The sequence below is a fragment of the Orcinus orca genome, chromosome 13 (genome assembly GCF_937001465.1).
Source record: "Orcinus orca chromosome 13, mOrcOrc1.1, whole genome shotgun sequence".
NCBI classification, from domain to species: Eukaryota; Metazoa; Chordata; class Mammalia; order Artiodactyla; family Delphinidae; genus Orcinus; species Orcinus orca.
The window spans coordinates 66,530,114-66,552,680 of record NC_064571.1 but is presented as its reverse complement, the minus strand read 5'-3'; the positions used below and the strand labels follow the sequence as shown (position 1 = coordinate 66,552,680).

The window sequence follows — 22,567 nt, the reverse complement described above, 5'->3', positions numbered from 1 at the left end:
GCCCGCGTACAGCAAAAAAAAAAAAATACGGTGGTCAGTAGGCCTCATTGGGAAGGTGAAAACGGAGCAAAGCCATAAAGTAAGTGAGACAGTCCAGTGCAAAGAGGGCAAAAGCCCTAAGCTAGGCACACATATGGCATTATCAAGAAATAGTAAGGAGACCAGTGTTTCCACACTGCCTCATAAATATCTTATATCTCTATATTGTAACAGCTTCTTTCTAAATCTGTTCGATGATTAGACTGTAAGATCCATTAAGTGGGAGATCATGTTTTCTCTTATTAGTATCTTCAATACTTCACATAGTACCAGACACACAGTGGATACTCATTAACCATTTGCTATATGAAGAAAATAAATGATATAGAACCAGAAAGTTTTCTGAGGCAACTAAGAACTAAACCTCAGAAAAATAAGATTAGAATAATAGCCAGAAAAGAATTAACTGACTGAAATGGCAACATAATAAAGCCAAAAAAAAAAACAAAAGTCAGTGAATTAAAATCCAAACAAAATTCCAAAGGTAAAAGCATTAGGCCATAATTGGATTTAAAGTAACAGAATAAATTTAAATATGATAAAATCTCCTAAGTAACTATTTTGTATGATAAAATCTCCTAAGTAACTGCATTCATTCCATTTGACTTTTAATAAAATAATACTACTCAATATAATCTACTTATAGTTTCAGATCCAGATTCCTTAGTAAAATGTTTTATCTACTTTAGACTAAATATTTTTATACTAAAACATATACATAAAGCTTTTCACACACTGGTAAAGTTGACTTTAACTTTAACAGATTACAGACTTAAAGGCTGGTGGAGTTTAAAGACAATTTAGAGACCAAGCCTCTCCAAGTCTCTCATCTTAGAGATGACAAATTGAAGACTAGAAAATTGAAACGATCTATTGAAGGTCAGAGAGAATTAGTGATATATCTGCTAGATTCAACTCCTGGACTAGTTAAGAATACAATAATGCTTTAAAATTCTAATTTAAAACAAATTAAAATTCCATTTAAGAAAAACCCAAATGGCCAAAAAATATAACTAAATAATAAAATAAACTTAGAATTTGCTATGGTTGTTTCTGCTTAACAGTAAGTAATGGAATTAGTATCCCATTGTCCCTAAAACTAAGACATTCCCCAAATAGTATCTAAAAATCTGTATCTAATTATTCAAGGTGTAATTAATCAAATAAAATTAAGATGAAGGAAATTTCTACTAATAGAACAGGGATTATTTTTATAATCAATATCACATGACTACAAAATATATATTGCACATTTAGTTAAAGATAGGGAAAGAATTATTAGCCCATTGTATATTTTAACATATTAAGTCTTGAATCACTAATCTGAAATTAAAGAAAAAATCTTAGAGCAGTAAAACCCCACACCTGAAGGACTTACCATTTTATCTAGATGTTCAATGGATCTATAAATCTCCCCCTGGGATTCATCATAGTAACTGTAACGGAACCTTTGACCTTGAAACAAATATCATGTACAAAATAAAATAGGGAAAAATTAGAAGCTAAAAAGAAAGCAAGCGCTTACCAAATAATTTCAGTTCTCATGGAAGGCAAAGCACAGCTTAAGCCTCTGAGAGAATCATTCCCAAGAGCCCTTGTACATAAAAATAAAAGGCATATTTGGGAAGGTAATAAAGAAATGATATATCACCAGTGTTTCATGATGTTAAAAACTATTTCAAACTGTAAAACCTTAAAGTCACGAGCAATACAAAAGACTATGGAAACAAACAGTTTAAAAGTTAGAAGCATTGTTAAACATATTATATCGGTCTATAATGGAAAGTAAACGCCAAGAATATGATTCAAGAAAATTTGGCTTAAGGAAACTATCTCAATTTAACAAATCAATGAAAGCTTAGCTTTTGTTGTACAAATGCAAAGATTTAATCTCTACTACAGAAAAGAAAGAAAAAAAGTAGGTCAGAGATATATGTGGCTTGTATAATTTTTATAACCTAGATTTTAAAAATTTATCTCATTTTTGCAAAATTTTCTACTTGGAAAAGGATCAATACAAGTGCCTTTAAGTAGGATACACAGAAGTATAAATATAACAAATAGTCCTACTCTGACAATAAAATCTCAACAAAGGTACAAGCACAGGACATTCAATGTTTAGCTATTCTCCAAAGAACAGAGAGGGTAAAATGGAAGAAGTTTAAAAAGAAGGTAGAAAACAAAAGGCTCAGGAAATAAAATTTGCTTCCTACTATAGTCAAAGAAAAGCCAAAAGTTAAACATATTCATAATTAATTACATATTATTATTCAACTGATTATGTTGTATTTCAGATATATCTAAACCTATTTTTCAGCAATGCCTTTATTTCCAAGAACTCATTACTTTTATATTCTTTATTTTTAAAGATTCACCAAAACGCAGTTTTGAAGGTATCAGAGTACACTAATCATACACACACATACTATGCATCTTGTGCTTCAATTTTACAGCGAAGTTCACATATCCAATTATTATCCTCCCATCTGAGGAGGCGGGTTTCTTTGGCTGGATAATTATGATTTTTAAGTTTTCTGTTTATCTCACTAAAAAAATCACCTTATAAATAATGCGACATGTAAAATTATAACACCCTTTTGATGTCCTTTTTTAGAGAAACTACACATCACAGTTCTTAACATTTCATTAACTTGTTGATGCTAATCATCTCTGATGGTCACCTTTCTACAATATACCATATTTCCTTAACTTTCACATATTAACTTTTCACATACATTAACATGCACAGCTACTCAATGTGGCAGTTCTTATTTCCCTGCACCCCCTGCCCAGCGCCACTATTAAATAAATATTTCATCTTAAAATTCATGATATCCTATAATCAAGCAATAGGGTTCTGAGACAATTACCTGCATTCTGAATATAACAACCTTTTCTGGTAAACACTGGAGATTACTGCATGTTGCTATAACTATCAGATTCATTACAGTCCTTGCACTGAAAAAATTCTTAAACAGTGACAATTCTATCACTGAGTACCCCTATATTAAATAATTCATCAGACATTTCTTACAAAATTTAGAGTTAAGTATAGCTTTGTTTTTCTTTAAAGAATATATGTACTTCCTCCTAGCTAACAACAGGAACTATATAATTCACCCTATTTTTCCTATTCGTCAGCTGGCTGCCAGAAGATTCAAAGCCAAATATAATGTCTGTCATAATAACTTAGTGATTCAATTCATTGGTACTAAATTTCTACTTCTGTTTCAAAGTTCTTTTGATGAAGCTGCCCCAAATCTTCTGTGAAATGAATAAACAAAAGAATAATCTTAGACAAGAAAATTCTAACTCACTGTCACTGTAATAAGAGTAATATCCTTGGATGAAATCAAGATGAATATTCTTTGAACCCGAGCTGCTTCAGGTTTATACTAACACATTCTCTTTTTCTTGCTTCTGGTGCTGTCAGTTTTAGTTGTCAATAATCCCTGTGACTGGGACATAATTGTCTTATCTCAAGACTGCTACTCTCAGGTGCAAAGAAAAATGCATGTACTTTGTGACATTTACTATTCGAAAGTCCTTTCTATTTATTTCCAAGTTCAGAGCCGCTGTTTCAAACGCTGAAGTTGGTCAAACCTGCCTTAATCATAAGTCAGAAGTGTAACTATATTTTAAAACTCGGTCTTGTTCATATGGACCATTTTCAATGTAACTTTCACTTAAAAACTACTTCTGAAGTAAGAGAGAAGTACATAGAATGTTTAAAATAAGTTAAAATACTAAATCAACATGTGATTTAATAAGAATGAAAATATACACAGAAAATCAATGAGCAAATGTTTAATATTTTGCTATCTACTTTTTGCTACTCTTTAGTAGCCACCTCCCATTTAGTAGCTGAAGAACTGAGTAGAAATATTTGATAAGTGTTAAAGGATTTATCAGTTAAGAAGCTAAATTTACACCACTAAGCTACTACACTGAAAAAAGTATCCTACTTATGATAGCTCAAATTGTCTTACGATCATTGTTTTTAATTATACAAACATTTCAAAATTACTTTTCAAAATTACTACATTCTGGTCAATATACTTAAAGAAAGCATCTAATTTGAAGTAAATAGTTGCCATCATCCTAGCCTAAATGTATATACATACATATGTATGAATATATGTGTGTGCACATGAGTACACACACATACAAGTTCAGTTAAATACTACTTGGAATTTGAGTTCAAAAGATTTTTTTGTTTCTAATTATTAAAAAAAAAGTTTGTCAAAATTTTATTTAACAAGAAATAAAAAAAGACAATCCTAGTGCAATACACTGATCATAAATGCAATTTTAAGTATTTATTGTTCATTTAAAATATATTATGATTTCATGTACCTCATGAGTTTTGTTTTACAATATTTCTAACATTCAGTTAAGTTTATGCATCTAAACTGAACAAATATAGTTGCCTATGTGCCTGGAGAACTGGACTTGTGAACTTTTATATTAAGTATGAATAAAGCATATCACATAGTAAGAGAAAATTACTTACCTGAAACTTATCCTTTCAGAAGGTACACTGGGAAAATGGATTCTTTGAGCCCCTGTTTCAACTCCAAGTATGAGCTTTCTAGCTTTAAGAGCCATTGACACTGCCCCTAGGGGCAGCACAAGCTTTGGAACTCCCCTAGTGAGTATGTCAGTAGTTTCTTCAGGTGCCTTCCCTCAGTTCTTTTCAAATTCAAAAGATGAGAGGAAAAATAACCCAAGAAAAAAATCCTGTAAAGCAGAAACCTTACTCTTTGAGGGAAGGAGGGTAGCTCATTTGTGAATCCATTCCAGAGCACGCTTTCTGAGAAAAAGAAATACAGGTAAGTAATTTTCCCATCTCCAAAGGTGACTGGTGATTAATGAGTGGATTCACAGAGTGTGGAGAATAAGCTCCAGGGATGTCTGTTTAACACACAACAATCAACTAATGAGGACAAACATAACAATGAATGGTACAAGAACCAACACTACGTTTGAATTACCTCAAAACAAAAACTAAAAAAAATATTAAATACCTCAACATTAAGCTATACACTAGATTGCAGAAACAAACATGAGCTTGGAAAGTTGTTCAATAAAGCCCCCAAAAGATCAGTCAGTAAGACAGACTACCAGACTTATGTCCAGTAAAAACTGTACTGTTATACATTTACTTAATCACTTTATGTTTATATGTTAAAACGTTTTCAAATATTTGAGTTAAACCTCACAACAACCTGTGAGATAGACTATTAAACCACAGTACACTAAGGATCTAAACTGGGGACACTCATAATTGACGTCACTACCAAAGAAAAAATGTACTTCACAAAGAAAATATTATCTAAGTATCTCAAATAAGGTAATCATTTTCATAAGCAAAATACTATAGTCCTTTCATTCTGAAGTCTTAGTTATAATGTAAAATTATTGGCTTTATCTCAAACTTGTAAAAGATTAAAACCCTAAATATGTGAAATCAGTATGTACCAGTATTTGAGAAGACAAATGTGAAAGCCTGAATAAGATATATTTCAGGAATTAGCTAGCTTACACTCAAACCAATTTAAATATTTAGAAAATAGTAATACCCTCAGACCCAAGAGACTAACAACAGAAAGGAAGAAGAGTATGCATGAATAATCACGTGTTAATATATATTAAACTAGAATTCTGAATAAAGATATAAATTTCATAAACATTGAAGGAGAATGCCAATTTTAATAAGTGGCACATATTTATAAAAAAGAAATTACGTAAACCTAGACAAATATAAGTTTATAGATAAAAATCCAAAACTGCTGAAGTGACTGTAGTGTAAACTCTATTCATATTTTAACAAAATAATATAATTTATCATTAACATCTACCAAATAAATTTACTGAAACTGATTTGAACTTAAAACTACCATTTAGAAAGAAAATTAAATAGAAGCATGAACCCACTTTTAAAGAATCAATTTCTGTTAGGTCCAGTTTCATTCAGAAACTTCTTAGAAGTTAACTGAAAGTTATGTTAATGAAAGTTGTCAGTAATCTAAATTTGGAAGTATAAAGTTCAGGGTGATGAGGAAAACACAAATATTAACAGTACATACAGAAAAGAGCAAAAATGAAACTCAGGAAAATAGAATAAAAATTCTACTAACTAGAAAAACTAAAATAGGCCCAGACAAAATCCTCTTACACGGAGCCATCCTCTAGGATGTGGAACTTGGTAAGTACACAAAGTATGGGGACAATATTACTTCACCATGGTAAAAGTCAAATACTAGCAGCAAGTGTATCCCACTCTTCCTGGTAGTAGTAGGAAAGGTGAAAAGAGGTGGGATCATTAAAACATTACCAGGGAAACATCATCCTATTGGACTCCCTAATGATCAAATAAAACGCAGGAATTGAAACGCAGGGAGTTGGCAGGGTGATTCAAGTGAGGGGATAGAAAGACAGGGCACAATAGAATCTAGGTTCCCAACTCTCCCTTTGCTTCTCTCACCCAAAAAGAAAAATTGAGAGTATTTTAATCTTTCTATTTTTTCTCTAATATCTCTTTCAAGTCTAAATAAGAGCTAAATGGTATGTGAAAGATGAACATCTTTAAAGTAAAATACCCTTAAAAAAAAAGTCATTCTTATAATGGACATTGGCTAACAAATAAGGTTGACAAAGGCAAAATCCTTCCAGTTACACACATATAGGTCTCCTAACTGTCTCTATCATCAAGTTTCTCATTTTATTTTCCACAGAAGCTGGACATTATATTATATAAAGAGAAATGACCACTGGAGATGAAAGATGTCGTCACTGCCAGTACTCTATTGTTCAACAAAAACAAAAAAATTCCACTGTATATATGTGAGTAATTGATCAACTGTACCATAATCAATTAAGTGATTTTTCTTCAAAAACCAGCTATTCAGAAATGTGGAGTGTGTTAAGAGCATAACTCAATGAAACTTCTAAGATCTCTGAGTACTTGAGGAAATGAATCCTTCCTGTGAAATGACTTAGAATTCAGTGTCATCATTATTTAGTATGGTAAGATCAATCTGCACAGCATCTTTAAAACAAGAAGAAACTACTAAGTATTATTGTCATGAGAAAAAGCTAGAGTTTTGAGATGGAAATATACCCCTCATTAATTTAGGAAAGATGACCAATGCCACTAAAGCATGAATTTGAAAAATATGAAACAATTTCTAAGTAACCACAGTTTAACCCATAACTAGCCAATGATTCATATTATTTCAACAGGCATATAAAATAGAAAATGAAGCTTATTTTACAAGAATGACAGTTACTATTACTATTGTAGAAAGAAGTCTACCAATTTTGGAATAGTGTCCATGTAACTCTTTCCACTTACTCCCAAACCTCCATCAAATTTCCTAACAAGAATTAGTACAGTGCTTTCCATAAGTACAAAGTAAGCACTTAATGAGTATTGTTAGTGATAGTGATACTGAAAAAATAAACACTTGAAAAAGTTCCATTACTTAATCACCAAATGTAAATATAAATATGTTCTAGTCTCTAGATGATTCCCATAGCTAACATTTATCAACCTCTGGAAATTTTGAGTTCTTTTTTGTGATTATCACCAAAAAATTCTATCTTGCAATTTAAATTCCAAAATTTTCAAGAAATCAGGAGATCAAATGGCCTAAATAATTTTCTGAGGACCTAGATAGAATATAAGACAAAATTCATCTTTCTCTCTCAACATTCTACTTAAATATAGTAGTGGCTTAGGATTTGCTTTATAATCATCAGTGAGGTAAAAAGGATGAGTCCACATAAAAGAGCAATATTAAAACATCTACTCATGTTTTATGTGGATTTATGCTGTGGTTGTACGTGCTGCCAAACTTGAGGGAGGGCCCTGAAGAACACTATCAGGGGAGTGAATTATTCAAATCATAAAAGTGATTTTAAATGATTCATAAGAGCCTTAATTAAAAGTGAAGAGGGAGGGAACACATGCTTCAGGAGCTTTTAATTTCTAAAACATGCTTTATTATCAACACAAATTCATAACACTAAGTAAAATAGCCTTTTTTTCAATAATGATACTCCCTAGTTTTATTACTAAACTTCAAAGTTCCCAAGAAAAGAACTCTTTCAAGCATCTACCTACTCAGATCTAAGTAATATACTTATATCCATAAAAAATAACTTCTGCCAAAGGTAGCAAACCAACTAGCAAATAGAATTCATTATTAAAGAACCCTGAGAGCCTCTTAATGAGTTTGACAAGGTAGCAGAGCTACATGCATACCCTAATCCAGGGCTTCCAACCTGAGCACTATCAACATTTGGGGCAGGATAATGCTTTGATGTGGGGGGCTGTCCTGTGCATTGTAGGATGTTTATTTAACAGCTTTCCTGGACTCTACTCTTTAGATGCCAATAGCATCCCCACCTCCTTCCCCACCCCAGCTGTGATGACCAAAAATGTCTCTAGGCATTTCCAAATGTCTCCTGGGGGGACAGTCAGCCCCAGCTGAGAAATCAGTGCCTTAAACAGAAATACTTATCTAGACCATTAGGGAGGATGGTTCTCTTGAACCGAAATCTCAAGGCCATGCATAGTGCAGCATGAGGTAAGAGAAGAAGAAACCAGCCTATCCAGGCCTGATAAATGTTGAATAAACTCCAGCAATCAATGATAAGACATGTAAAAGCCAGGGCTCCCTATATCTCATTAAGGATGTTTTTCTGGCCATTCTGTATCTGAAAATTTATGGTGTTGTGCCTTATGTCTTTACTATAATCAAAGAAATAACTAAAGAATGAACAGATAATGGCATCCTTAAACCATTGAAATAAATGAGTCAAAGAGATGTCCTAAAAGGAATAGGATTCAGAAATATTCTACAACAGTAATGGATAAATGAGAACAAATTGTATCCAAAGAATTCAAAACACAAAATTTACTAAACAAGGCATCCATAAATGTCTCACTTCCTTTATGATCTATTCACTGTGAAGCTTCCTTATTCTTTTAATTCACAATAATAACAAAAATCTCTTAGGAGTCCTTACCCTTATGAACCATTACCAATTTAGACCACAGTGCTAATAGCTAACATGTAACAACCATTGGAGGGTAGTTCTAAACTGGCAACTATGGGCAAAAATTAAGCACCAAAGGAAAAAAAAGAAAGAAGAAAAGACTAATTACAAAAAAGGAAATGTGGAAAAGGACTTGCATAGCACACAGTGCTCTTCTACGGTCTAAAGAACATTTGTTTTATCTACCAAAAATTTAACTTCAGAGAATCTATCGCACAACTCTACCTGGAAATGGGGTTAAAAAATCTTAACTCCCACTAACCTAAGTGTCTAAGCAAGGATGCCCTCACAGTGTGAATCCAATTATACCAGTCGCCTTTGGAAATGTATCCATAATCCCCTATTACAATCTCATCCTTTTTAAATGACCAAAAGACTTTTTTATTCACCTTTAAACACTGTTGCTAAAAGTAAAACTTTCCACGGAAAGTGATAAAGAACTGAAAATCAGAGCTTAGAATGAAAAGATACCTTTAACCACAAGTACATAATATCTACCATGAAATGTTAAAATCTAGAACTTACCCCAATGGCAGAAATCAGAAGAAACCACAAAGAGATTACTAGGATCCGCTAGATATTTACTGAAGAGTTTTCCGAATTCCTGTTCTTTTGACTCACTCAGAGCTCCAACCAATACAGGAATAATGGTAAACTCATCCTTATGGCTTAAAGAAAACAGAAAACAGAAAAAAAAAAAAAAAAAAAAGTCATTTAAGAAATATAAGAATAAAAATAGTTTTCCAATGTGTTGGCACTAAAAAGTGGAACATTTATTAATAGTGGAATGGATAATATACATAATATTGCTGAATTCTTAAAATCTATAAATTAATGTTTAAAGAAAACCATTTAAAAATATGAGGTACAGAATACTAAAAATATCTATTTAAATTACAGAAATGTACAATACTTCTTTAGGTAAACAAAGCTATTTTACTACTAATAATATCTTCGAATGTAAAAAGAAGCCCATCAAACCATCACCAAGTCAAGTCTTCTCAACTATCCATAAAAACTACAGTCATCTCTGCCCAATGCTTCTGTAATTTTAAAAGAGTATTAAATTCTTCCTCACTTATTTTAATTCTATCCGATTATAAATACCACCATTTCTGGCACTTGTTCTATAAACCTGCCAAGTGAGACCTACAAAACTTATCTTGGCTCCCGTAAGATTCACCAAATGCACCTTACTCCTATACTAATAAACAGATACAGGACAGTCTGAAGATACAACTCAAATTTCACTGGCATCTAGGGTGGACATAGAATTCAAGGAAATAGATATTAATTTCTAGCAACAAGAAAAAGACGCCACGCCCATCCACAATGTTTATGGCATATCCACAAGTCCCTTTTTCACTCTATAGATTGAAAGATTTATGGAAAAGGAACAGAGCAGATTAATTAAGAATAACTGTGACGGGCTACAGAAACAGACCTTTTAAATTTTTCATTGTAGTGAAATTTTGTTTACATATATTCAATATTATTTATATTCTAAAGGATCCCAGATTTGGAATTTTAGAAGCATGAATCATGTTTGTCTGACTTGTTCTAAACAGGACTTTTAAAAAAATCATTGTAATAAATGCTTTTTAATATAATCCGGCACTTAATTGATGTTGGACAAACAGAATTCATAAAAGGGTCTGTAAAAACACTAGGTTTAAGTATTACCAAAATAAATGTTAGCTCAGCTTCATAAAGCTAAATTCAGGGCACCCAAGCGCCTCCCCCAAAAAGGCCCCCTTACCCTTGTCAATTGCGAAATAAACAGATCATACAGATCTCCAATCCCTCTGCAATGCAGGGGCTTCTTGGGCAGAATCTGCATCTATGGAGTAAGAAAAAAAGAGGAAGCTGGCAGAGGAAGCTGCCATGGGATATCTCTTTCTCTGATTCTTACCACTTTGCTTAACAACTGCATGAACGAATAGGGGCTCTTCAGTAAGTTAAGAGTGATTATCATATGAAAGAAAAGAATTTGAGCGCTAGTAAAAATTCAAGAAGATTGTTATGAATTGTTCTAACTTCAAGTACTACCTACATAAATAAATACACTAAGATCATTAAAGAGTCTGCAAGTAATTATGACATAGTAGGGAAGCAGTTATATAGAGTATAAAAAACAAGAAGTCAGAAGAAATGGACTCAAGTACTATCTCTATCACATACAAATAAATGTTGAGAGCATAGGTAAGTTACCAACCTAAAAATTTATATTATTTGTAAAATGATCATAATTACAATACCCTTTTCATAAAACTGTTATGAAGTAAGGAATACTACAAGAAAAGTACTTTGTCAACAATAGTTGCTTCACTCTGAGCAAACACGTCTCCTTCTCCATAACAGCCACCAAACTATTCAATTAACCTGTCTGAACTATCTACACAGAGGTAAAAGTCTAATACTACTTAGAAATCTAAGCTCTGAATCAAGATTCATCCATCCACCTCTTTGTTATTTCTCTTTTTAAAAAATTGCTTGTTGTTCTCTATCCCCACAAAGCATGACTTAGAGAAAAGAGCATTTGGCTTTGAAATGTAATATTCCTAGGTTTTAGAATCCAAGTTGTGAAGTTGGACTTCCCTAGTGAAGGAGTATAAAATCTCGCCCTCAAATAACAATTATAAAAACTGGATAAAGCTGTCAAAAAAACCAACCATTTTGTGCTTTGGAAATCAACCAAGGGCGAAAAACACAATGAGAAGAGTTTATTCATGAAAAATAAACTGATTTCTTGGGAAGAACAGTGGAAGTCTGGCATCTTACCAGGAACTGACTCTATCTCCCTTCCCTGCTCCACCAACATTATGGGGAAAGCAAGGTGAGATTGCCTGTGAAAACCAGCAGCTTCACCGCTGAAGGAAGCTGACTTTGATTTGGAGTAGAGAGCAGAATACCCACACCCAGCAGGAAACAGAAAATCCTGCAGCTTTTGTTGCCTGAAATTACCATATCATTTGAGGCAAGCCACAAACCTGAGGACTACCTAGAAATCTAACAGGGAGGTCTGGGAAAGGAGAGACCCATATAGGGACTGAATAAATTCATATATTCTGAAGAGATGCCCTGATGGTGACCTGGCTGAACAGGAGGCAGCACATGTGTACAGGGGAGGTCCATAAGGCCCTAAGCTCTTGCCAAATGCCAGGTAATTGGGAGGATGAGAGCAAGCACAAGGGTAAGTGGAGACCTGAGAGACACCAAGCTCTTACACATCCCTGGCTGACTGGAAACCTCCACACATGCACAGGGAGACCAGAGAAGATCCAACAGAAAGCAAAGGAGGCAAACTTGAAAATTTCATATGTGCTCCCCAAAACATACACAATCCAGCAGCAGAGGGTGAAAGGTATACAGGTTCAACATGTTTAAGCACAACCTCCAAACAAACAGTAGCTAAGCACTAAGCAGTGCAGATACAGGGGTGAACTCTAGAAAGCCAGGGTAAAAAATATAAATAAGAATTTTTTAAAAGCTAAGGAGATACATCAGTAGCCAAATACTGTGAGAGAGACAAATTCCACACAGAGTCCACGAAAGTTACTTTTAAAAAAATTAACGGGGGCTTCCCTGGTGGCGCAGTGGTTGAGAGTCCGCCTGCCAATGCAGGGGACACGGGTTCGTGCCCTGGTCCGGGAAGATCCTACAAGCCGCGGAGCGGCTGGGCCCGTGAGCCATGGCCGCTGAGCCTGTGCGTCCGGAGCCTGTGCTCCGCAACGGGAGAGGCCACAACAGTGAGAGGCCCTCGTACCGCAAAAAAAAAAAAAAAAAAAGGTACAAATGAACTTATTTACAAAACAGAAACAGACTCACAGACTTAGAGAACAAACTTATGATTACCAGGGGGGAAGGGCAGAGGGGAGGGATAGCTAGGGAGTTTGGGACTGACACTACACACTGCTATATTTAAAATGGATAACCAACAAGGACCTACTGTATAGCACAGGGAACTCTGCTCAATATTATGTAACAACCTAAATGGGAAAAGTATTTGAAAAAGAATAGATACATGTATATGTATAACTGAATCACTCTGCTGTACACCTGAAACTATCACAACATTGTTAACTGACTATAATATAAAATAAAAAGTTTAAAAAAAAAGAATAAAGTTGCTATAATATACTATTGGGTTGGCTAAAAGGTTCGTTCCGGTTTTTCTGTAAGATCTTATGGAAAAACACAAACAAACTTTTTGGCCAACCCAGAATGTAAAAAGTCCAGTTTCAAGAAAAAAATTGTGAGCCAAAGAAAAAGGAACCTGTGACCCACTCTTGGGCGTAGGGTGGGGGTGGGAGTGGAAGTAGAAGCTGTATTCAAATGGGACCAGATATTAGATTTAGCAGACAAAGATTTTAAAAGTTATTAAAAATATGTTCAAAGAAATAAAGGAAACTATGCTTGATATATACAATATCAAACATACGAGGATGCACACAATGGGAATCCCAGAAAAGTTACAGTAAAAGTATTAGAAAAAAATAATGGCTGAAAACTTTCCAAATTTCATGAAAAACATTAATCTTCAGATCAAAAAAAACTAAACAACCCAAAGTAGGTAAGTATAAAGAGATTCCCAACCTAGGTACACCATAATGAAACTGATGAAAATCAAAGACAAAGAGAAAATCTTGAAAGCAGCAAAAAGAAAATGACTCATTACTTACAGGATAGACTTTTCAACAAATGGTACTGGGATAATTGCGTATCCATAGGAAAAAAGTGAACTCAGACCTTTACCTCATACCATACACAAACTGGTTAATAGCCACAACTATAATCTAAAACCGTAAGACATCTAGAACTGGGTTCAGCAAACATCTTTTGAAATGGGCCATACTGTAGGTTTTCTGGGCCATACAATATCTGTAGAAACTACTCAACTGTCACTGTAAAGAGAAAGCAGCCATAGTCATTAGGTAAATGAATGGGTGTGACTATGTTCCGATAAAACATTACAATAACAAGCTGTGGGCCAGATATGGTCTGCAGAACACATTCAAGAAGAGAAAATCTATGTGGCCCTGGATTCAAAAGCAGAATCCATACAAGAAAAAAAAAAGATAAAAATTCATCAAGAATGTTTGCTCTTCAACAGACACCATTAAGAAAACAAACAGACAAGCCATACAATGGGAGGAAATCTTTGGATATCATATATATGAATAAAAAAACCTGTGTCCAGAATATATAAAATCTTGTAACTCAGTAAAAAGATGAATTATCAAATTAAAACTAGGGCAAAATATATGAATAGGCATTTGACAAAAGAAGATACACGAATGACTAATAATCATATGAAAACGTGCTCAACTTCATAAGTCACTGGAGAGATGCAAATTAACACCACAGTGAGGTTACACTACACATCTATCAGAATGGTTGTAAAAAAAAGACCGACAATAACAGGTACTGGCCAGAATGTGGAGAAACAAAACCCTCATGCATTGTTCCTGGAATATAAAACAGTGTCATCACTTTGAAAAACAGTTTGGCAGTTTCTAAAAGAGTTAAAACACAGACTTATCATATGACTCAGCAATTCCATTTCCAAGTAACTATTCAAGAGAAATGAAAACATGTGTTCACATAAAGATTTGTACAAGAATGTTTATATCATTATTCCTAATAGCCAAAAATGAAAATGATCCAAATGTCCATTAACTGGTGAATGGTTAAACAAAATGTGGCATATTCATACAACGGAATAACTACTTGGCAATAAAAAGAATGAACCATGGGTACATACCGCAACATGGATGAATCTCAAAAACAGTATGCTAAGTGAAAAAGGACAGACACAAAAGACTATATTTTGTATGATTCCATTTATTTAAAATTTCCAAAAACTACAAATCTATAGAGAAAGAAAGAAGGTAAATGGTTGCCTGAGGTTGAGAATGGGAGCAAGAATTGCCCTCAAATGGACACAAGGTTTCTTTTTTGGGTGATAAAAATGTTGTTTTAAAACTAGATTGTGAGATGTCTGCACAAATCTATAAATTTACCAGAAATCAGTGAGCTATAATCTTATGTGGATGAATTTTACAAGATATCACTCATATTTCAAACTTCAATAAAACTGTTAAAAAAAGAAAAAGAAGAAAGAAAGAAAATCCATCTTTGCCACTTGCAAACTGTGCTACTTGCACCAGGTTACTTAACCTACCCTAAGCCTCAACTGTCATCAGTAAAAACAGAGTTAATAAAATGTACCTTGCAAAACTCTTGTGAGCACTTTAGTAATGTAGATGAAAGTTTTATCCCTTTTTCTGTCCTATACTTTAACCCGTGCTGCAGAAAATTACTATATCCAAGATGTGTAACAAACGATAATTGAAATCCCAGAACCAATAGTGAAGCACTCTCTTTAAAAACAAACAATATAGGCTTCCGTTGTGGTGCAGTGGTTAAGAATCTGCCTGCCAACTACTGAGCCCACATGCCTCAACCACTGAAGCCAACACGTCTCAACCACTGAAACCCACGCACCTAGAGCCTGTGCCCTGCAACAACAGAGAACTAGAGAAGGCCCGCGCGCAGCAACGAAGACCCAATGCAGCCATAAATAAATAAAAATTTAAAAAAACCAAACAAACAATATTGGGACTTCCCTGGTGGTCCAGTGGCTAAGACTCTGCACACCCAACGCAGGGTGCCCGGGTTTGATCGCTGGTCAGGGAACTAGATCCCACATGCCGCAACTAAAGATCCCGCATGCCACAACTAAAAGGTCCCGCGTGCCGCAACTAAGATCCCACGTGCTAGAACAAAGATCCTACATGCCGCAACTAAGACCCAGCGCAGCCAAATAAATAAATAAACAAATATTTTTTAAAAAACAATATCACCGTATCACCAATGCTCTTAATGGTACAGAGCACAAAAAGTCTAAATTCTAATGTAAAAATTCTAATATAAAAATGTGAATTTGTAGCTAACATAATTCTACAGTTAATGCTACAGTTAATAACACTATTGAATATTCGAAACTTGCTAAGAGTAGATCTTAAAAGTCCTCATCAGAAGGAAAAAATGTGAACTCTAATATGAATATTCTAAGTGATAAGAAAACAATTTAAATGACAGTGTTTTTACTTAATTAGTGATATATAAGTAACTGAAATCTTAAAATTGATGACATTTTAAACTAGATGAAATACTGTATACAAATAGTTATTTGCTTATTCTTTCTATGGCATTAATCTGAATATTTCTCCCCTGAACAAAACTGATGAACATGAGAAATTTCTTTTCTATACAAGTTCCAACTTCCCAAAGATTTTAGAAGCAGTCCAGAGCTACTCAGGTGAGAATTTAAAAAAAAAATCATAGGTACTTCCCTGGTGGCACAGTGGTTAAGACTCCGTGTTCCCAATACAGGGGGCCCGGGTTCGATCCCTGGTTGGGGAACTAGATCTCACATGCATGCTGCAACTAAGAGTCTGCATGCCACAACTAAGGAGCTGGCAAGCCACAACTAAGGAGCCTGCCTGCCGCAAGTAAGACCCAGTGCAACCAAATAAATAATAACTAAGCCAGTCAGAAGAAAAATTATTCTTATCCCTAAGGTGCTGAGGCTGTTGCCACAATAATATCACTATATAATTTACTCTCCTCTCCTCTTTTAGACAGAAAATATTCATAGGGAAAAAAGAGGACAAAACATATGTAAATATAAAAAAATCTTTACTCTGATAAAAATAAAATACATCCCAATCTTCTCAAATGTCTTATGCTACCTCTTGCTCATCCTTTTCATGGTCATAGAAACTAAAATTATTCCATTACGACCAACAGAGAATTTGTACTTATTATTCCAGAGAGTCTCCATGTTCTATCTATAATTCTAAAAAATGCTCTCTTCCGGATACAGGTAATACTCAAAAGGAAACTTCTATGTTCATGAAAAAGGGAAACTGGGGAAGGGAAAGAAAAGGGAAAAGGGAGAAGGTAAACTAGCTGTCAATGACAACTAAAATTACCATTAAGTCATTATAAATCTTTACTGTTGGATCAGGTAAGTGAATCTAATGAGATTATCAAAACTAATTTCAAAGGTTTTATCTTTCTGAATTTCCATTCCAGTAGGAGTACTTATTAGAAAGGTTTTACAAGAGCAGGCATATTTCAGGTACCAGAGAATCGTACTAAACTGTGTTTTGGAAACAACCATTTGAAGCAAGAGTCCTATGATAAATTGGCCCAAGTCTGCTGTCAGAATTATAGAGACATTCTAGTATTTTGAGAGAAACAAGTCAACATTTATTTCCATGCCCTATGCTCTCCTAAAATTACACCCGGGTTTACACCTAAAACTTAACAGCTTTACCATCTCTGATAATTGTATACTCTTAGGCCTTAAACTTATCTTAAAATTATCTTACTCTACCACATAGAAATATTTACCAAGTTTTGCTCATTCTAACCTTTAAATGTCTCCCATAATCTGCTCAGTCTGCTACCCTATCCACCACGTTAGTTCAAAGCCCCCGTGATTTCTAAACTATTTCTACCAACCTCTTCCAATTCTAATCCATCCTTCACAGTACCATCACGCCATCAAAGAGTAATACTCTTATAGTCAAGTTCTAATCATCTCCCTCTTTTGTTGAGGAACTTTTACTAGCTCTATGCCAATCATGGAATGAAATACAAATATCTTAAAATGACTTTCAATGCCCTTCATAATCCTGTCCCAACCTACTTTCCAACTTTCTAATCTTGGCCCTCTTACTCTACACCTCTACAAAGTTACCTATTCAAATGTCTCCAGTCCCACGTTGGTATCATATATGTGTGAAAAGTCAGATAAGGTATAAGATAACAGGAAGTGGCAGGACCAATATCCAACTAAAAACATTCATATCTGTGAAAAAACTTTTTCTAACTATGCAGGCCAAAAAACATCTACAGACAGACCTCAGTTACTAGTTCAGCCTTCTGTAACTCCTGCAAGCTAAGTCGATTAATTTTCTGTTCTTAAAATAAGCCCTGGGCTTTCTTACTCCTATACTTTGTATTTACAGTACTCCCTTTCCCTCAAAAAATTCTGCCCCATTCTGTGAAAATTATAGCCATCCTCAAAGTCCACTCAAATATCACCTTCTCACAAAGCCTTCTGTGCTCCCCTAACTCAGTTATCACCTACACCCCCCCTTTTCTGTTCCTATAAACTCTTCAATCGTACTTATTACATTTTGAATTATATTACATTTATTTATATAGATATCTCTCCTACTAGACTATATGCTGAGGAAACACAAAATATTTACTTATTTTTTATCACCTGTCATTCCTTGCACAATTAGGCAACTCTACTAATACCGGAAAAATTCAGATTAACCAAAATTTTTAAATTTTGAGAGTAAATGTCATCTTAAAAACAATCAGGGCTTCCCTGGTGGCGCAGTGGTTGAGAGTCCGCCTGCTGATGCAGGGGACACGGGTTCGTGCCCCGGTTCGGGAAGATCCCACATGCCACGGAGCGGCTGGGCCCATGAGCCATGGCCACTGAGCCTACGCGTGTCTGGAGCCTGTGCTCCACAACGGGAGAGGTCACAACAGTGAGAGGCCCGAGTACCGCAAAAAAAAAAAAAAAAAATTAAATATTTACATCAATAACTAGTAAAACTGAAGGCAGGGGGAATTACGATTATGGGCCAAAATGAGTTTTGTTTACTAGCCTACTTAATTACTCCCCATGAATAAAATACATTATTCTTAATCTGTGATTAACAGCAACATTGGAAAAGGAGTCTCTTGTGTATTCCTGAGAAGGTGACAAAGGTAAAGGAAAAGAAATCCTTTCTCCAACCCAAAATAACAAGTTTTAAATAATAAAATCAGGAACTTCCCTGGTGGTCCAGTGGTTAAGAATCTGCCTTCCAATGCAGGGGAAGCGGGTTTGATCCCTGGTTGGGTAACTAAGATCCTACATGCTGCGGGGCAACTAAACCTGAGGGCCGCACTACTGAGCCCATGTGCTCTGGAGCCTGTGCGCCACATCTAGAGAAGAACCCGCACGCCACTACTAAGACCCAATACAGCCAAATAAATAAATATTTTAAAATAAATAAAATAAAATCAGAGCTATAAACTGCCAAAAAGTCCTTCTGAGACAAGGAAAATGATATAGGTCATAAACTCATATCAACATAAAAGAAAGGAAGCACATTAGAGAGGGATAAAAGAATGTAAAATAACATCTTTCGTTTATTTCATTTTATTTTTCTTATTCTTAATTGATCCAACAGATAACAATTGTTCAAAATAATTATAGCAATAATGTGTTTGGTAATTATAGCTTATGAATGATAACAATGTTATAAGGGACAGGAAGGAGAAATCAGGAATACTCTGTTATAAGATACTTGCACTACATGAATCAGTACCGTGTTACTTGAAAGTACACTTGCATCAGTTGCAAATGTATGTTGCAAACTTTAAAGCAACCACTAAACAAAGTAAAAAGAAGTATAATCAATATACAAAGAGAGGAAAGAAAATGAATTCATATTAAATGCTCAATTAAAACCTGAGCAAGAAGAAAAAGAGGGGAAGACAAAAAAGAAATAAAGAACAAGGGCAATGAACAGAAAATGGTAACAAATATAACAGATATTAATCCAAGTATATCAATAATCTCTTAATAGGTAAATGGATACACTGTGATACACCCATAAAATGGACTATTATTCAACATAAAGAAAAATAAGCTACCAAGCCATAAAAAGACATGAAGGAATCTTGAAAATATATTACCAAGTTAAAGAAGCCAACCTGAAAAGGCTACATACTGCATGATTCCAACTACATGATATTCTAGAAACTGTATGACTATGAAGACAGTAAAAAGATCAGCAGTTACCAGGGGTTGGATGGAGGTAGAGAGGGGGGAGAAGACGAATAGGTAAAGCACAGGGGATTTTTAGGGCAGTAAAACTATTTTACAGGGTACTATAATGGTAGATACATGACATGAGGCACTTCGCAAAACCCATAAACTATATAACACAAAGAGTGAACCCTAATTAAACTATGAACTTCAGTTAATAATCATGTATCAATATTGGTTCATCAATTATCACAAATGTATTATACTAGTATAAGATGTTACAAATAGAAAAAATGTTCAGTTAATAGTAATTAATACCATACAAGGCATCTGACATTCTCACTTAGGGAACTCAAAAATATAATTAATACAAATAAACACAAGAATTACAAGAATTAGGTTTAACAATTTGGATTAAACTATACAAAATCAAGATTTTCTAGATATATATAATGGTATAAGTACTAAGTTACCAAATCCTAACCATGGTGAATTTCTAAGATTGGCTAGAACCTGAAACATAAGATGAAACAGATTTAAATACACGGTACTGTGTTTTCAAGTTGCCCATGTTCCAAAATATTAGTAACAAAAAGCATTATATGGCTAAAAAGATAATAATGATATTTTTACAGTGAACATGAACTTTTTTTTTTTTTTTTTTTTTTTTGCGGTACGCGGGCCTCCCACTGCCGTGGCCTCTCCCACTGCGGAGCACAGGCTCCGGACGCGCAGGCCCAGCGGCCATGGCTCACGGGCCCAGCCTCTCCATGGCATGTGGGACCCTCCCGGACCGGGGCACGAATCCACGTCCCCTGCATCTGCAGGCGGACTCCCAACCACTGCGCCACCAGGGAAGCCCCAACATGAACATTTTTATAGGGTCATATTTCTCAAACACTTTGAAAGTTACTAAAGAACTCTATTTACTTTGCACATTTTTCTGAACAAAAAAGAAAAGCACTGAAATTAGGGCAAAGGAATTGTTCTATATCTTGACGGTGGTGAATATTTACAACTCTGCATTTATCAATATTCACAGACTTCTATGCCATAAAGAGCATATTTTACAGTATGTAAATTACCTCAGAAATCAATTAAAAATTTAAACTGTAAATAGAGTAAATGGGAATGATATAGAGAAAGGAATAAAAGGGGCGAAAGATAACTGAACAGAGTAAAATGCAAAGAAAAAGAAGAGGTGGGATCATGTTGTTAAGAGTGAACAGTTTTTTTCAAGATATACGATTTCTACATATCCAAACTTAACTCTCTCAAATGTAATTATATGCAATATTAAAAACTATGAATTTCTGGACTTCCCTGGTGGCGCAGTGGTTGAGAGTCCGCCTGCCGATGCAGGGGACATGGGTTCGTGCCCCGGTCTGGGAAGATCTCACATGCCGCAGAGCGGCTGGGCCCGTGAGCCATGGCCGCTGAGCCTGCGCGTCCGGAGCCTGTGCTCCGGAACGGGAGAGGCCACGACAGTGAGAGGCCGCGTACCGCAAAAACAAAAACAAAAACAAAAAAATACTATGAATTTCAATCGTAAAGATAATATATGGAAAAAAAGGATCAGAATAAAATACTTAAGATATAATCTCCTATTCACATGTTTTAATTTTCACAAAAACATGTGTATGTATAAATCTTATACATATATTGTATATACACAAACATATATTCATACATATATGTTAGCATATCTATAATAATTTTTACTGTCAGTAAACACTGGTTGAGGAGAAGCAAAGCGGCTTTCACTGCTCATTTTGTACTTCTTGATGTTGTTTACACTTTTAAACCATGTACATCCATTTTTTAAATGTCAACAGAATTAACTGAGCAAGGGGATTATGGGTCATTTTATGTTTTCTCCTCTATAACCTCTAATGAATATCATTTTTAAATCCGTTTAAAATAAGAAAATTATAAATAATAGATATTTAATTGTTAAACCTGTTTTTATAGTAGTGAAAAATGAGGGAAAAGTTTTAAAATTAAATGATCAATTGAAGTATTACAGAGACATATACTAGAAAGTCCTATGTATACCCAATAAAAAGGAGTTTAAAAAATGACATGGAAATAGGTTCATGATATGAAAAGCAGTTAATAAAAAAAACTGATCTCATTTTTGGAAAAAATATTTAATAAAAGTATTAAAAATAGATTGTTATTAATTTATTCAACAATTAATTATTGAGATCCTTTTGTGTACCAGGTACTGAGACGGGTACAGAAGATACAGGGTAGACTAGCTGCCCTGGAGTAGGGAATAGGTTAGGGAAGTACCAGAGAAGGGAGATAAAGAGCTATTTAACTGCAGTGCTACTGTGGTAGGTTGTCTACAAATATAATCACCAAAATTCCTCCCACTTCTGAATGCTCATGCCACCCCTCCCATTAGGTATAGAGCCAATTTCTCCTTCCCTTTGAACCTAGCCTTCCAACTTACTTTGCCAAGTAGAATGCAACATAAGTGATACTGTGCCAGTTCCAAGCCTAAATATTAAGAGGCCTAGAAGTTTCTACTTGTTTTCTTGTTACCCTGAACTGCCATGTACTTCAGGATAGTCCAGCAGGAAAGGGAAACCATGTGTAAGAGAC

General features: G+C 34.6%; 1 protein-coding gene across 7 annotated transcripts in view; it reads right to left on the bottom strand.

The window, feature by feature from the left end:
- MEMO1 (mediator of cell motility 1) overlaps nucleotides 1–22,567 on the bottom strand; it is a 141,776-nt gene that overhangs the window by 23,908 nt on the left and 95,301 nt on the right. For 3 of the 7 annotated variants that reach the window (XM_033425228.2, XM_049696346.1, XM_033425230.2), the window contains 2 exons: nucleotides 9,631–9,773; nucleotides 1,418–1,494 (listed from right to left, as the gene is read on the bottom strand). In XM_033425228.2, coding sequence (XP_033281119.1) covers nucleotides 1,418–1,494; nucleotides 9,631–9,773 — 220 coding nt within the window. Of the gene's footprint in view, nucleotides 1–1,417; nucleotides 1,495–4,552; nucleotides 4,853–9,630; nucleotides 9,774–22,567 lie in introns of those variants that run through there. The other 4 variants (XM_033425231.2, XM_049696347.1, XM_049696348.1 and 1 more) reach the window with 2 other exon arrangements.